Source organism: Thamnophis sirtalis, unplaced genomic scaffold, assembly GCF_051295495.1.
Source record: "Thamnophis sirtalis isolate CommonGarterSnake01/CBP01778 unplaced genomic scaffold, rThaSir2_p1.2 scaffold_4, whole genome shotgun sequence".
Classification (NCBI taxonomy): domain Eukaryota; kingdom Metazoa; phylum Chordata; class Lepidosauria; order Squamata; family Natricidae; genus Thamnophis; species Thamnophis sirtalis.
Genome location: NW_028261384.1, coordinates 55,735,388 through 55,753,121, shown reverse-complemented (window position 1 = coordinate 55,753,121; position 17,734 = coordinate 55,735,388). Strand labels below are relative to the sequence as shown.

Below are 17,734 nucleotides of genomic sequence, written 5' to 3'. Positions count from 1 at the left end.
CAGCATCCTGGTTGCTTTCCTTCCCTGTCATCTTTTTATTGAGAGGGGGGCAGGTGGGGCAGGGGAGAAGCAAGGCGCACGTCCTAGCAGTACGTGAGACTTGCAGCTCCATTGCATGCCTCACCGTTTTGTTCAGGGAAGCACCTTGTAAAAAAAAACCTTGCCAGTTCAAAAAGCTTGATTGAACTCATGAGGATTTTTTTACAAGGTTCTTCCCTGAACAAAACATCGAGGAACACGATGGAGCTGCAAGTCTCAGGTACCACTAGGACACACACTTCGCTTCTCTCCTGCCCCACCTGTCACCCCTCTCGCTAAAGAGACGGCGGGGAAGGGAAGCAGCCTGAATGCTGTTGCCATTGGGGCAGGGTAGGAGGTGCTCTATTTGCATGGCAAGGAATTGGGCATGAGGCGTGTTGCTGGCTTGCTGCTCTTTTTGCGGCGGGCCCTCTTTTTGCCCGTCCATCAGCCTTACCGATAGGTATAGAAAGGGTGTGTGGGGCATATCCCCACTTTTCTCCCCCTCCAGCCTCGCCTCCTCAACTCGGTTGTTTGCACGTAAATCAACCAGTGGAAATGGTGGGGACTGGTTGTGTTTAAGTAGTTGGGGGGGTATTTTTTGGGGGGGGGGTATTTTAGCACATGCCCTGAAAAGCCCGATTGGGCTTATTATCAGGACATGTCCTGTTTTTGCAGAAACACATTATATATACATACATACCATGAACATACAGAGAAGAAAGAAGTAAAAACTCCCATGTTTAGTTAAACTAAACATTACACTAATCTTTAAATCCCTTTGTTAACCATCTGTTATTGTATTTAGTGCGTACAAAGTCTACAAACAGTTTCCAGGCTCTTACAAGTCTGTCTAGTCCATTATCTCAAATCAAAGCAGTTAATTTCAACATTTTTGATAAAATAAGCCTGGATTAAGAGTACATTTCCAACACTTATTAGAAATCCCTTTATACATTTTTGTTAGTCTACCTGGGGTCAAATGCCAATGATACATCATTTTATTAAAAAAAATCAAGCTATAATTTAATATAATTTTAAATCCAGATTACCCTTTTTATTCCCACTGAATGTAAAATGCTGCCTCTAGAAAGCTAAAGATATAGTTTGTAACTGAATGTCCATCATTATAGCATATCAAACTCTAACAGAGGATATTTATTAGGGGAAATATAGTGGCACAATTATCTAATAAGGAGGTATGTACTAATCAAAATGTGTTTAGATTTATGCTTTTAAAAAAGTACATTGATATAGAAAATAAGTATATCTTGAACTTCTTTTTTGTGCATCGCTAATTTTATTTTATGTCTAAATAACATAGGCTTTACTCAGGCTTTTTATATGGAGTCTGGGTATTTGATGCTTATTTTAAGAATTGTGGGAAACTGGCCTTCGTTATAAGTATGTAAATTTTGTTCAATATAAAACTAGCATTATAAATCTTTCTGTTATTAAATCTTGTCAGCTGTAAGGTGACATAATCTTTTAATGATGATTTCTTTTCTCCCTAAGATCATCAACCACATGGGAGGATTAGAGGAAGGAGCATATGAAGTATATAATTATGTGGAAAAGATTATAAAACAGGTATTACCCTTTGTCTCTTGCCTTGAAGATTATGTGATGGAAAAGCAGCATATAAATGTTCTAATTCTTTTTTAATTGTAGCACATTCACTTAGATTTCTTGATTTTGTTTTCATAAGTCAGAACATTTAATTATGCCTTTGAATTTTACATCTAAAATACTTTAAATTTCATATAAAGCATTAATAGCATGAAAGTGTTTACAAATTCAATCATCATGTCAGTATAATTATCCTAAAAAGCATTTTATGCTAAATGCTTATTGACTATTTTCTGCCATCAGATGTTTGACTAGATCACTTCAATATTTATCTTTCAAAAACTGAGTATCTTGTCAATATTTTGAAAATACCTTGTTTATCTGCAAGTTTTTCTGAAGATTTTAAAATGTTTATAACCTAATGCTTTAGTTTCTGGGACAGCATAGTTTTCTGTTCCAGGAATGGGTAAGATGACAGCTAAGGTAATCCTTTGTTAATTTTGATTTTTGTTACTATTGAATACAATAAGGATACAAAACTACTTGGTTGTATGGATGATACAACCATTCCACACTGAGCAACATCTTCCCTCTTTTATCTAGTATACTATATAGTAAACAATATTGTCTATTAAAAAAATCTTATTTTCTCCAAGGAAGTTCCATAGTCTTCTTTCATGTGAACAAATTATGAAGAGTCCTTTTTTCATGCTGGAGAGGAATCGAGGGCCTGAAATATTGTCTTTTTAGAAACTGTCCTTAAAGAAGAATAATGATGCTTTGCTTTCATAAGATTTACTTCTATTGTCATACAGGATATATTGGTCTGTGAAGTTTCACATATAGAAAAGAAAAATGTGACTGATAATGGTGACTCTTCAATTCCTGAAGAGGAACTGTTTGGAGATGTACTATGGGATGCACATGATGAACAAGAACAAATGGAGGCTTTCCAGCAGGCATCTAATTCGACGTGTGAGCTAGGATTTGACAAAGTAAGTTCATATCCTCTGCAGGAAAGAAATGCATAAAATGTTTGTGAGTTTTTTCTTTTTCATTGTTGAAAATATAGAAAAAAAACAGATTTGAAAATAATCTTGAAGGCTTTCAAGTCTTAGATAGATGGAAGATTTGGTTTGGGAATTGATGCTAATAATTCTGTATTAAAATTTTGTGGATGTGGTTCCTGTTTCTCTCTTTGGAAATAAACTGCCGTGATGTAACTCTAGTTTATTTGTTAGAATCTGACTACTGAGATAATGCAAAATACTTCATTAGGCAGAAGTAGATTATGCAGATGGAATTTTAAGCTTCTGTGCTGAAACTTTTTAGAATAAAAAACACACTGATATTAGCACGATTTTTATTTATAGACCACAGTTGAAAGAGCAGCAGTTAAATAATATTAATTTATTAGTGTATCTTCCTTTTGTTTATTTGGCAAGGTGGATTTGATTTAAATCAAGTCAATTTAAAACAACTCAATTTAAATCATAATTTTTAAAGAGCAACTGTCATCTCTCTCCTGCAGAGGCTCCTCTGAGGAGGAGGAGGCTTCTCCTCCTCCTCTGTTGTTCCCTCACCGACAGTCGCATCTACTTTAATGAGATTGCTAGTGATGTAGCAGTGACACAACAAGGTGAGGGATCTGGCAGGCATCAGGTGAGTGGATGCCCACTAACAGGCGGTGCCATGATGGATCTGAAATGACAGGTGCTCTTTAATATTACATTTATAAGCTGCTTAGAAGGTTTCACTTTCATTTTTACTGCTTGCCCTTCCTCCTCACACTTAGAGTCTGGTGGTACAGATGAATTTCTCTTCAAACAATCATACAGTGTACATAAATTTGCAAAACAATGGGATAAAGGAATATTCTCTTTGTTTTATTATTTATCTCATGGTTACTGTGAAATTGTGTGAATCTCATGGTCATGTGATCAAAATTTAGACACTTTATGAAAACTGTGTGTCCCAGGATCATGTGACCGCCTTTTGTAATCTGACAAGCAAAGCCAATGGGGAAACCAGATTCATTTAACAACCATATTATTAACTTAACAGCTGCAGCGATTCACTTAACAAATGTGGCAAGAAAAGTTGTAATGTGGGGCAAAGCTCATTTAAAATTGTCTTATTGAACAACAGAAATTTTGAGCTGGATTGTGGTTTTAAGTTGAAGACTATATTTAAATCTAGAGGGACCAAGAAGAAGGCCTTCTCTGTGATAGCTTACTCTCTGGAACATCATCCCTACAGAAATAAGTTTGGTCCCCATTTTAAAACTTTCACAAGACAGGATTTTGCCAAAGGGCCTGGGAAACCCAGAGTGGGATGTTGCCCATCAAGAGGCTTATTTTATTGACTGTTGTCACCATGGGGTGGATGTTATTCATTTTTATTGTTATTCATTGGAATTTTATCTTTGTAAGCTGCCCACAATTACTGAGAGTGAGTTGGCCATATACATTTTCTTAAATAGACAATTGAGGATAATAATAATTCCAAAATGAAGAACCCAAGCTAATAAATAATACATTAGTGTTTTATGCCATTTGATGCTATGATTAGTATTTAGAATGTACTGATGCAATATTCTTATGCATTTATATGAAGTTGGTTTAAACTGGTAGTGTTGAATTTAAGCTATTAGCTGTAGAGGATTTTTTTGTTTTGTCATTAATCTTCTACTTGCAGGGAAAACAAGCTTACATTCTGTAGCGAATTTCATGTGTAAGACTAAGCCAGAATTTTTAAGTTAAACTTTTCTTGTCTGACAACTCACACTGTGTTTCCCTGAAAATAAGACAGGGTTTTATTTTCTTTTGACCTCTGAAATAAGCACTTGGCCTTATTTTTAGGGAGATTTCATATTTTTGAGGTGCAAGAGGCGGCAAGCATGGTCACCTCATGGCTGCTGCTATATTGCAATATTTTTGGGGAGAGCTTATTTTGGGGGGAGGGCTTATTTTAGGGCACGTGCTCAAAAGCCTGATTGAGCTTATTATCTGAAGAGGTCTCATAGTTATCATAGTTTATTCCCAATTTAAGGGTGACAAAATGACAGCTTTTCATAATATTTCAGCATACAATTTATTAATTGGAAGAGATCCCACAGGTGGTTTAGTCCAGTCCCTTACTCAGTGCAAGAATACCACTCCTATTAGCAAACTACTCATACGAAGTATTTTTGCTGCAGGCTGTTAAATTGCTTAAGAGCACTTAACATTGGAACATTTTTCCTAGTATTCAAATAGAATATCTTCTTCTATATCTATTGGTTCTTGTCTTGGGCTTATCTTAACAGATAATATATCTGTCTCCTCTTGAATATGACAGCATTTAAATATTTTTATGTTGCTATAATATTTCATATTAATGTTCTGTTTTACCTTGCATATTTAACTATTGCTTACACACTGGTAACTCTTCTCTGACCTCACTTCAATTTCTCTATGTCCCGAAAGTCCAGAACTGAACTTATTATTCCAAATAATGGGATATCTGGAGATCTGTAATAATGCACATTATCTGTAATAACACACATCTAATAATTCTGAGTTCCTATCAGTCTATTAAGAATTCATATTTATTTTAATGGAACAATTAATCTGTTTTGTGTATATATTTATTTTGTAACCTTGGGGTCCAGGTTGGGCAGTTGTATAGATTTTTTTAAATGAATAAATGAAAACTGAGCATGTTAGGTGTTCAGCTTGGTCAGCATTGAATACAATGGAACTTTTACCTTTTATATTCGCATATATCTTTTAATGTATATTATAACTGCATTGGTCTACCATGTTTGTTGATGGTCAACTAATGATCTACTCTTAGATCTTTTTCAAACTGTATGCTGCCAAGCCAACTCTCCCCAGTTATGCACTTACCATTCGATTTTCCATTCTCAAAAGAACGTACTGTGATTGTATCAAGTATCATGTATCATCAATAAAATTCAAAGTTTCACTGTATATCTTTTAGGGTTTTTTCATAGAACAAGTGGTCAATGGTATAAAAAAGATTCATATAAAAAAGATTCATATAAAAAGAAGAAGAATATTCTGTTCCAGAATAAAGTAATAATAAAGTAATATTTATAAGTAGAGTTAAAAATACTTTCTGACGTATGCAGGATACTGTATCAACCATACAGCACCGTGCTGACCTCCAGACCTTCTGAGAAAAATCATTTTTGTAGTTCAAGGGCAAAAGCTTTTGTTATTTCATATGTGATATGCAGAACAACACTTGCTATATATATCTGGCAAGGGCAAAAATATTTTTTGTAACCAATCAAACAAAGACAAAATCATACTGTATATACTCGAGTATAAGCCTAGTTTTTCAGCCCACTTTTTGGGCTGAAAAAAGCCGCCTCGGCTTATACTCGAGTCAGTGAAAAATTTGCCCGAAATGGAGGAGAAAAAGGGGCGGGGCCATGCCGCTGGGTGACACTCGTGAATGGCCCAGTGCCCCTGTGAGTTTCCCCTCCCTCTGTGTCAGTTTGCCGCGCAGCGCGCACCGCACCATCCCCCCTCCTCACGTTCTAATGTAATGCAGGGCTGTCTTACGATTCCCCTTCCTCCCCCTCCTGCCGCTCTGCAACGATGTCCCACCTCCTCCTTGTTATGGCAAGCAGCCACATAGCGATGTCCCACCTCCTCTGGTACAGTGATCCAATGATAGGAATCACTGTGCCGTGTGTCATAGGAGGCGGGACATCGCTCCCGCGGCTGCACGGGACATCATCATCACAGCGGGACATCAGCATCATGAGGTGAGTGAAGTATTTCATTGAATACACTGCTAGTTTACTGTTTTTCTTTGAAATAAATATTCAAAAACATTATTGGTATCTATTTTTATTTTTGAAATTTACCGGTAGCTGCTGCATTTCCCACCCTAGGCTTATACTCGAGTCAATAACTTTTCCAGTTTTTTGTGGTAAAATTAGGTGCCTCGGCTTATATTCGGGTCGGCCTATACTCGAGTATATACGGTACTTAAGAAATGAAAAAAAATCAAAGAGAATTATTCACACGTCTGCAGAGCAAAGACATTCTTATGAATCACCTACACAAGACTATCACTATGCTTGCATAATGGTGAGGCTGAGCAGAAAGAACAAACAATTTACATTGTTGCTGTATAGTGTGAAAATACTAAATCAAAAGCAACAAATCACATAGCCTATAGCTATACCCTATGAAGGTGGTTTAAATATCAATTATCTGATTCATTAACGGCCTATTTTTGTAGAACCCTCATATTTTTATAAAAACAAAAGTAATCTTTGAATTATGTAGTTTGAGTACACTCTAGCACTGCATAACTATTTTTTCCTTAATATATTATTCCTGGAATGAAAAAAAGAGATAGTTGAAGTGTCAGGAAAGAATAAGAGAGTTGCAATTTCACTTTGAAAAATTCAGTTAATTAAGGTCAGGGTATTAGAAAATAAGTCTTGTCTCAAAGTACTCTAAAACTTAATTGATTTGGTAACCCCCACACACTAAATTGTACCATCCTTCAATTTTTCATGCTGTTCAAACCAGTGAGGATTGTAATTGATCAAACGTAAATCAGGACTATGATCATGTTCAATAATGGTTATGGTCATTAAATTCTGTTTTAGCTTTTTTATTTCATTCGTCACATTTAGAAATTTCCCATATCCTCACAGAGGGAATCTGGGTAGTGTACAAATAAAATTTAATTAAAAGACAATAAAAATATAAAATGAATGTAAAATTGTAAAGGAGAGACAAAGGTAGTTAAAATTTGACATTAAAAGTTAATTAAAAGGTGGGAGGGTATGTAGGTTCTAACAAGCCTCACAGGTGTTTGCTCTTCTCTATGCCCCAAACAAGAATGCAGATTTTTTTGAAAAGCCAAGCAGCTTCAGCTGTTAGGGGAAGAATGTTTCAAAGGGCAGGGGTAACACCAGAAAAGTCTCTTCCTAGCTCCTTCCAGTCATAATCTTTAATTAACAGGATCCTTTATGTTCAAACTAAGGAAATGCCAATATTTTATATGCACATAAATTAATATGTAAAAGACTATTTTTTGGATGAACACAGCTTTATAATCAAGTAAATGTAAATATTTGAACTTAACTCAACAATTATTTATTATATTGTGTTGTTTCATTTACAGTATTATGAAAGTCTGAATGATTTTGTGGCAGCCCCTGCACCAATTCCACCTCTCCTTGTAACTGGACAGCCAGGCTCCGGAAAATCTCTTCTTTTATCAAAATGGTATTATAGATATTTTTTTAAAAAATCTGTATTTCTAGAAACTGTACATTTAAAAAAAATGTTTCCCTCCTTCAACAAATACCAAACTGTACATGTATGTTCAGATATGCATTCATACTAGATTTCATTTTTAAATCCTCCTTTAGTAGTCACTTCATTACACAGATATAACATACTAGATCAGTTGACATAGTATTAATGAATCACTACACCTCCTGCGCATGTGTGAGTTCCGAATGGCTGCCAGGCTTTTTTGCTCTGAAGCGACTCGGTGAAAAAGCACTGGAGAGTCTTTGAAACCGGCTGCAAAATCATCTGAAAAGGTCCCCTGGGATGACTGGAACACAAGGAACACGATATCCGGAAGAGTTACCATTCCTGGGCGACCCAGGACTACGCGATCCTCGGCGGTTCTGAACTACCCGCGCTGCACGGAGAGGAAGATGGCGGCACCGCGCTGCTGACTGGTGTTTTTTACACTGACTTGGGCGACTACAGTGCCTTTTGCTTTGCTGGGTGATTGGTGAGCCTTGGGGACTCTATCTAACCCCTATTATCAATTATTATCGCTTCGGAGAGGCGGGGATCGAGCTGGACTAGACTGGACCGGGATTGGGCGGATCGGGCGGCTGGCTGGCTTGCCGCCGCGGCGGCCCTCCTTAGACACTCCCCCCCCCCCCTCTCTCCATTTTGCTCGGCCCTCTCGTCGACGCTGCCTCTTTCCTTGCGTGTTTGGGCTTTCTTTTGGCAGGCCTTTCCCTTTGCTTGCCTTCGTTGCTGCGGAGTCTCCTCTTGTTTTCCCCTGTCTAGCATCTGGTCCTCCATTATTCTTGGCCATTGACCATCTGACCTTGGCCTTTGAATCATCAGACCTCCAACCACATTGCCACCCGTCACTGCCCCTGGAACACCGACTCGGATAGCGGCCATTTAATACAACTTTAGGGCGCAATGGACTGTGTATTCATGGGGCATTGTTTTGCAGAAGGAGTGATGGAGGATGGCAGAAATACGGGTGGGGATTCAACTTTTTATCAACCAATGCACCCCCCCCCTCTCTTTCGATCCTTTCTAGCCACCCCCAGACTTTGGACCCTCTCAGGCCCATAGGAGAGGGGGAAGATAAGACAGTCCCCCGCATATCACCTATATACCACCTATGGACTGTTGTTGGCTGTTGTTTTGGACTACACCGTGATCTGGAGGGGGTGAGATTGCAAAGTTACCACTTGTTTCAAGCTGGTGCTTATGCCCTTCCCCCCTCCATCTGCAGCCACCTCACCCAACACAGACTTACGAACCTTGGCCTTTGGGATTCTTCTCGGGACTTAGAAGAAGGGAGAGGGGCAGAGTGCCATCATTCCATCTACCCTCTATTTTACAATCGCCCACCCAATCACGTTTTTTTTTGGACCTTTGACTTTGGGTGCTTTTTGGAACCTGAGGAAGGGAGAGGGGCAGAGCAGCTCTCCCTCCTCTTTCCGCGCCACTGACTATCTTAACCGTACTTGCTCAGGGCTCCGCACATTTTAGGAATGTAGTGTGAATGGTGTGCCTGGCTGATGTTTGTACCCACTTTTTTTTAACTCCATATTGTTGTATTTTTTGTGTTTAATTAACATACGTGGGGAATGCATGGATGAGTGGCTGTGTATGTATGAGAGGATTGAGAGTACAGCCTGGTGCCCCCTCCACTGAGTGCTATTGCAGAAGTGGTAGGGGGCCCAGGCCTACCTCCCATCCCAGAATGAGTGACAAAAATCGCCTGCTGTATGGAGCGGAGGCTGTGGGAGGGGATATGGGGTCTACAGGTGCGGGGGTGGGCCAGAGCATTACGGTCACTATGGGGAGAGGCAGGTACAACAGGAACTTCAGAGCTAGCCATTACCGGGGAAGGAGGGTTCGCTACATCACAGAGATCCCTCCTTCCGGCCCTGCTAGTTCCACTCCACGGCCAGATGGCGAGAACTGTCAGGGCCCTGGTCTCAGGCTGTTGTTGCTAAATGCCAGGTCTGTGGTTCACAAAGCTCCCCTTAACCTAATTTTAGATGAGGGGGCAGACCTGGCATGTATTACTGAAACCTGGCTGGGCCCGGAGGGAGGAGTCCCTCTCACTGAAATGTGCCCAGAAGGATTTCAGGTGCTTCATCAGCAGCGACCCCAGCGAAGGGGTGGGGGAGTGGCTGTCATTGTCCAAAGGTCTTTAGTTCCTTGTAGGATCCCTGCTCCGGAGCTTGTCGGGTGTGAGTCCCTGTTGATGAAGTTGGACCTTGGTGGTCAAGTGGGTCTGTTGCTAACGTACCTACCTCCCAACAGCGTTGCAACAGCCCTCCCCTCGCTCCTCGAGTCAGTAGCCGAGTTGGCGGTAGAGTTCCCCAGGCTTATGGTTCTGGGGGATTTCAACCTGCCTACACTTGGTGAACACTCTGACGGGGCGCAGGAGTTCATGGCTTCCATGACAGCCATGGACTTGACCCAAGTAATTCGGGGTTCGACTCATTCAGCGGGTCACACGCTTGACCTCTATTCCTTTCGGAGCAGTGGAGATATGATCTAGAGTTGAAGGGCATTAAAACCTTGCCCTTGTCATGTTCTGATCACTTCCTACTGAGGCTTGACTTTCGGAAACCAATCCCCCACTGTAGGGAGGGGGAACCGATTAAGTGGTTCCACCCCAGGCGCCTGATGGACCCTATGGGATTTCAGACGGCACTTGGAGAAATACCTGACACTATCGTCCACAATCTGGTGGAGTCCTTAGTCGCTGCCTGGAATACAGCGGCGGCAGGGGCTCTAAACCGGATTGCGCCTTTGCGACCTCTCTGAGGCAGCGGATCCAGGAGGGCCCCTTGGTTTACCGAGGAACTCCGGGAGATGAAGCGCCAAAAGAGACACCTAGAGCAGCGCTGGAGGGCCAGTAAATCTGAGTCAGACCGAGCACTGATGAGAGCCTTTATCAGTGTCTATCTCGTGGCAATACGGGCGGCGAAATGTTCGTATTTTGCCGCCCTTATTGCATCCGCTGAATCGCGCCCAGACGCCTTGTTTAGAATAACCTGCTCCCTCTTGAAAGGGAGGGATGCGGATGACCCTTTACAAGGTAGAGCTGAGGAATTTGTTCAGTATTTAACGGATAAAGTCGCTCGGATTCGGACAGAGCTGGACTCTAATTGCACGGTACCAGCCGAGGTACCAGGGGAAGGTCTTGAGCATACTTTATGGATTCAGTTTCAACTTGCTTCTCCTGAGGAAGTGGACAAGGCCATGGGAGCGGTGAGTGCCTCCACTTGTATACAGGACCCGTGGCCCTCCTGGCTGGTCTCGATCAGCAGAGAGGTGACACGTGGCTGGATCCGGACGATAGTTAACACCTCTCTCCGGGAGGGAATTTTCCCGCCCCTCCTAAAGGATGCGGTGGTGAGACTCCTCCTGAAGAAACCATCTCTTCACCCAGCCATTTTGAGCAACTATCATCCAGTCTCCAACCTGCCCTTTGTTGGGAAGGTTGTTGAGAAAGTGGTGGCCTCTCAACTCCGACGGTCCTTGGATGAAACCGATTACCTGGATTCCTTTCAGTCGGGTTTCAGGCCTGGTTACAGCATGGAAACTGCTTTGGTTGCGCTGATCGATGATCTCTGGCGAGCCAGGGATAGGGTTCACCCCTCTATCCTTGTGCTCCTTGACCTCTCAGCGGCCTTCGATACCATCGACCATGGTATCCTTCTGCGACAGTTGCGGGAGGTGGGAGTGGGAGGCACCGTCCTTCGGTGGTTCTCCTCCTACCTCTCGGACAGGTCGCAGTCGGTGTTGGTCAGAGGACAGAGGTTGACCCCAAGGCCCCTCAACTATGGGGTGCCGCAGGGTTCGGTCCTGTCCCCCCTCCTATTTAACATCTACATGAAGCCGCTGGGTGAGATCATACGCCGGCACGGGATTAAGTACCACCAATACGCGGACGATACGCAGTTGTATCTGTCCGCCCCGTGCCAACTCAGCGAAGCAGTAGAAGTGATGTGCCAGTACCTGGAGGCTGTTAGGGTCTGGATGGGAGCAAACAAGTTGGCACTCAATCCAGACAAGACCAAGTGGCTTCTAATGTTCCCTCCCAAAGATTGGCCAAGTATTCCATCTCTCAGGCTGGGGGATGAAATTATACGCCCCTCAGAGAGGGTCTGCAATTTGGGAGTCCTCCTGGATCCCCAGCTGACTTTTGAACACCATTTGTCGGCTGTGACCAGGGGGACCTTTCCCCAGGTTCGCCTGGTGCACCAATTGCGACCCTACCTGGATCGGGAGGCCCTTCAGACAGTCACTCACGCCCTTGTGACCTCAAGACTGGATTACTGTAACACGCTCTACATGGGGCTGCCCTTGAAGAGTGTTCGAAGACTTCAGTTAGTCCAGAACGCAGCCGCGCGAGCGATTGTGGGTGCACCTAGGTACACCCACGTCACACCTATCCTCCGCGAGCTGCACTGGCTACCCATTAGTCTCCAGACCCGCTTCAAGTGCTGGTCGTTACCTATAAAGCCCTACATGGCATCGGACCTGGGTACCTGAGAGACCGCCTCCTGCCGATTACCTCCCATAGACTGATTAGATCTTACAGGTTAGGTCTCCTCCTGATTCCATCTGCCAGCCAATGTCGGCTGGCGACTCCCCGGGGGAGAGCCTTCTCTGTTGCAGCTCCAGCCCTTTGGAATGACCTCCCCGTGGATATCCGGACCCTCCCGGCCTTCCGCAAAGCCACCAAGTCCTGGCTGCGTCAGCAGGCCGGGGAGCTTGTGAAATATCCAGCCCCACAGAAACTGTGAATGTTGCGTATTTTAAAGTGTTGTTTTTGTCTATTTATCCCCTTCCCTTGTTTATTGTGAGCCGCCCGGAGTCATTTGGGAGTGGGCGGCATACAAGACAAATAAACTAAACTAAACTAAACTTTATATTATATACAATGGGCTCTGTCATAAGATTTTGTCTACCCCCCTCCATTTGTTCCATAGAGTTCTCTTGCAGAGAGTTAGCTAGGTTCTGCATATTACACATTTGTTACTTTACCACAGAATCTTCTCCATCTAGGTTTTCACGATCCTCCAACCAGCTATCCTTGTGACCATTCCTGACATTTTATCTTGGTGGGAATATTGTTCAGCAAGGAAAAGGAAAAAAAATGTTTCACCTGTGCAATGACATAATTTAGTTGCATTTTTTAGTGTCTCACTGTAATCTGTATAAAGTATACCGATACAAATAGTTAAATTTTAATATATATATATATATATATATATATTATATTATATATATATATATATATATATATATATATATATATATATATATATATATATATATATATATATATATATATATATATATATATATATATATATATATATATATATATATATATATATATATATACACATATCACTATTTACTTTCTAAGGACTGTTTGTTCATTTACCTTAACTTTAGAATTTAAACTGTTATTGATGACACCATTAAGACCAAATGCCAAAGAAACTGCAGCACAGAAGTTTAAATCTTTCGAAAAGAATGTCAGTTCATTGGCAAAATAAGTTATATACAGAAGGTATCATATTCAATGCCTAATATTTCAAGACAAGTCTGGAAAAACTTACAGTATGAGTTCCTAGAGAGCTCCTGCCAATTATGTGACACTAAACTAAGTGGGCCAGTCCCTTAATGCAAGGATCAACATATTTTCTTTTCCATTTTTTTGAAACAATCATTAATATCTAGTTGATAGTTCAATGTTTAAAAAATTAAATATAGCCACATAAAAAAAACTTTCCAGTATAACAACATAACCATCTATATTTTGGTAGAACTGTTTGTAGTATTTGAGTTGATAAGTATATATTTTTTCTTATTAGGATTCAATTACAGCAGAAGCATTCTCCAAATACACTCATTCTCTATCATTTTGTTGGGAAACCAATGTCGAGCAGTTCGGAGCCTACACTGATTCTTAAACGTCTCACTTTAAAAGTAGGTATATTTTACTGTGTATTAGCCTATGGGAACCACAACACTTTTTCACATAATAAAATGAGAATTCTATTTCACTATATTATGCTTAATTTTCTTTTTTATATTTTTATGCTTTCAAAAAATATATAAATATAAAAAAGAATAGAAAAAGGGATAAAATATTTAAGAGAAATTGATGAACTTGGGATTTAACAATGTCATAGAAATGAAATGTTTCAGTATAAGATTAGTTGATTATTAATAAGAACATATTACAATATTTTATAGTCTAAAAATCAAAATTAAGCTCTAAAATAAGCATTAATATTGAGAACTGTAATTAACACAGTGTAAATTACCAAGTGAGATATAATAGTAAATTAAACCATGTTTTGATTTAAACATCTTGTAAAATTAATATATAGATTCTGTGACTGCAGAAACTCAAATTTTTGGGTACTTTCAAATCCATATGTTGTTGGAGTATAATAATTTCAAGGTTAAATTTGGGTATCTACAAATCTATATGTTGGTGGAGTATAATAATTTCAAGGTTAAATTTTACTTTAATTTGACCTTAGTATCAAATTTGCAAAAGCAAAAAATCTCCCTTTAGTATAAAGTATCAATCATAAGAAATGTATTCTACTGTCCTTTCTAGCTATCTGACTAAGGAATAAAACTAGGCCATATTTCCTAAGTTTCTGGCTTTAGGCAAGCATAGTTTATGTTTCCCAATTGGCAGCTATTCTGCTAGTGCATTAGCTTCTCTTAGTTTATTTGCTTATGATACTGAAAAAAAATCCTAATTCCTTGGTTTTATAGTTTCTTTGACTAGAAGGCACTTTAGAATTTCATATTAACCATTCGGTTAGAGTATAACCGTCCCCTTTCAAAGGACTAAGAATTGTACATTCTAATTTGTACATAATTTGTAATATTTGACCTTTCTTTTAAAGGTCTTAATAATAATAACAATAATTAATAATTAATAATAATAATGTTTCAATACTATTCTATGTTATAGTTTCAGAGTAGTATATTTTGCAGATGTATTTATGCTGCAACAAAACGACATTAAGTTTGTCATTAGGCTAAGGAAAAAGAAAATATAAAACATGCCGAGTGATTTTTATGGTTAGAATCAGTATGTCAACTAAATTATGGAACATTTAATGCCAGTTTAGTTTTGTTCTTGGCCTAAAATTATGGAATATCATATAAGCTAAATTTGGAGTTAGAGGTTATTAATTTATTATTAATTTCCTATTCCAGGCTTTGGACAGAAAGATGATAGAGTGAATTAGCCACAATTTTTTTTCTAATCTTTTTTTTAAATAAAAATCACTTCAACCAAATAAAGTCTAAAAAGATCTACTTCTTTGTTTCATTTTTAGATAAAATATTATTAAAATGAAGCATTTTTGTTTCTGTTTATTTTTTCACAGCTTATGCAAAATTCCTGGTCAGTTTCACCTACCTTATTGGAACCAGCCAAATTATTAGAAGAATTTCCTCGTTGGCTAGAAAAACTTTCTGCTCGCCAGCAAGGCAACATTATAATAATTATTGATTCAGTTGATCGGATACAGGTATAGCATTCTTTGACTTCTGCTTTTACTGAAAGATGGATTTAGAATTGTTTAGATTATTTTTTACTACTTTAAGATAATTTTTTTTGCACAATGTACTATAAACATACAGAGAAAATATATTCACATTTGTAACTGCATACGATAAGAAACCTGAATAGAACTGGGACAGAATATTGTTCTTTGTTCCTGATTACTGGATTCACATATGCTAAGCTATGATTTATTTTATATATACAGTCAAATAGTCCACATAAACACATAAAGTTTAATTATAATATAAAACATGTTTAATAATCAAAACATTGCCGGCAACTCCTAAGCTAAAACAGAATCATTATAGAGAGGCCAGGAAAAGGTCCTTTGTTCTGGAGATAGTAACTATCATATATGTAACATCAGACACATAGTTTTATGCTTTGTATGTGTGCAGTCCATTTTATGTAGGCAGCTGAAAGAAAAAAATGTAAAGGATATTTTTCAATGAGAAAAATATTACAGCATTCTGAATTTTAAATTAACTTTATGTCTCTCAGCAAGCTGAAAAGCATATGAAGTGGCTGATTGATCCATTGCCAGTGAATGTAAGAGTTGTGGTATCTGTGAATGTTGAAAGTTGTCCACAAGCTTGGAGGTAAACTTGTTTTGTTATACAATAAACTACGCTATTGAGCTGGGAAAAATTAGGCATGTTAGTTTTTATCTCAGTTGCAGACAGCAGTTAAGTACTTTATAAGAGTCAGCTCTATCTGTACAGTTCATATGGCAGAATGTTTTTACTATGAATCCATGAAGACAAAAAAATTTTTTTCCAGCGGTGCAGGAGGCTCCAGAAGTGGATTGTTCAATCTTTATTTGCCCAAGAGACTGAGTCAGAGCTGAAGCCACGCCTCCAACTCCCGCTTGCTGCTTCCAATTCCGACTCAGTCTTGCCCGAGAAGAGATGTATGTTTTACTTGCTGATGAGTTGGTTTTGTTCTGTTTTGTTTTGTTTCCTTTAGTGGTTGGTTTTTATTCCTTTGTTTGGTTTCCTTGGTGTAGTTGGTGCTGTCTGCTTCAACTGGATGGCTAACTTGGCTTCCAAGTTGTTTTTCCCCCTTTTTTATTGCAATTGTGATGCAAATGGACTGGGTGCCTGTTTGGAGGCTTTCTGGACATCAGAGAGGTGCTGCTAGCTGTACTGGTGGGTTCTATTGGCTCCGCTGTCATGCTGCTTGATCGTGCGTGGAGTGAGGCAGGCCCCTGCGATGCCGCTGGCTCTCAGAGGCTGTACCAGGCGGGTGGCGGCACTACTGGTGGGACACATCGGAAGAGCATTGGCACCTTCCACATGGCAGTGGGTGAGTGCAGAGAGCCGGAGGCGCTATCAGTGCAGGCTGTGGATGCGGTGGTGCTGCATGGCCGTGCCGGGTGTTCTTGGGGCTGTTTGCTTGCCGGGCCATTCTTCTATTGGGAGCTGCCTTTCCACGTGAGTATGAGGCCCTGGGGGTGGCCATTTTGGAAGGGTTCTGGGATGGCAGCCATGTTGGTGAGGTCCTCGTGGCGGTGGTCATCTTGTTGGTGGTGGCGGTGGCCATTTGGTTGGAGGCCACGGGGAGACGGCCATTTTGGGTGACCCTTTGAGGAGTCACGAGGGCAGCGGCCATTTTGTTTTATCATTACTGGCCACGAGGCTCATTGTGGTTGCCGGCTGTTGCGTGTACAGTCGCAGTTATTTGGAGGACGTCAGCTGGCCCTTGCTGCTTCAGCGAACCTCAGCCTCTGTGGGTGCAACTTGTTGCCACAGAGGAGGTGCCACAATGTCTGACTCCCCCAGTGAGAGCACCTCTGGGATGGCTTCTGCTGGTACTTCTAAGGGCTCCAGGAAGAGGAAGGCTTCCCCAGCTAGCCCTCCTATATTGGTGAAACAACCTGTCACCAGGCAGGGTGCTTAAGGGGATGGGAGATCAGAGAAGCCCAGGCATGGGGGCGAAGAGAAGGCCTCCTTGCCTACAGTGAGGTCCCCTTCTGCCTTGAGGGTGGCACCGCTATCCCCCTCCCTTTCTTCCCCCAGGATTTCTGGGTTTCCAAAGGCTGGTTCTATTTCACCCCCTCTTTTGGAGGTGGAGGACGAGGAAGGCGTTGATCTTCCTTTTTCATGCTTAGAGCCTGTTTCAAGACCAGTCCGGAGACAAAAACTGGCACCAGGGCCTGGTCACAGCCATGCTGTTGGTGAATTCGATGATTTGCCTGATAATATAGAATCTCTTATTCATCGAGTCATTGCAAATGGCATAGCTGTTTAGGGGCTTTCCTCTGACC

General features: G+C 40.5%; 1 protein-coding gene across 2 annotated transcripts in view; it reads left to right on the top strand.

The window, feature by feature from the left end:
- Window positions 1-17,734, top strand: part of NPHP3 (nephrocystin 3) — an 81,572-nt gene that overhangs the window by 24,046 nt on the left and 39,792 nt on the right. For both annotated transcript variants that reach the window (XM_087712956.1, XM_087712955.1), the window contains exons 8-13: window positions 1,534-1,608; window positions 2,403-2,582; window positions 7,747-7,850; window positions 13,745-13,859; window positions 15,290-15,433; window positions 15,970-16,067. In XM_087712956.1, the coding sequence (XP_087569082.1) occupies window positions 1,534-1,608; window positions 2,403-2,582; window positions 7,747-7,850; window positions 13,745-13,859; window positions 15,290-15,433; window positions 15,970-16,067 (716 nt within the window). The remainder of the gene's footprint in view (window positions 1-1,533; window positions 1,609-2,402; window positions 2,583-7,746; window positions 7,851-13,744; window positions 13,860-15,289; window positions 15,434-15,969; window positions 16,068-17,734) is intronic.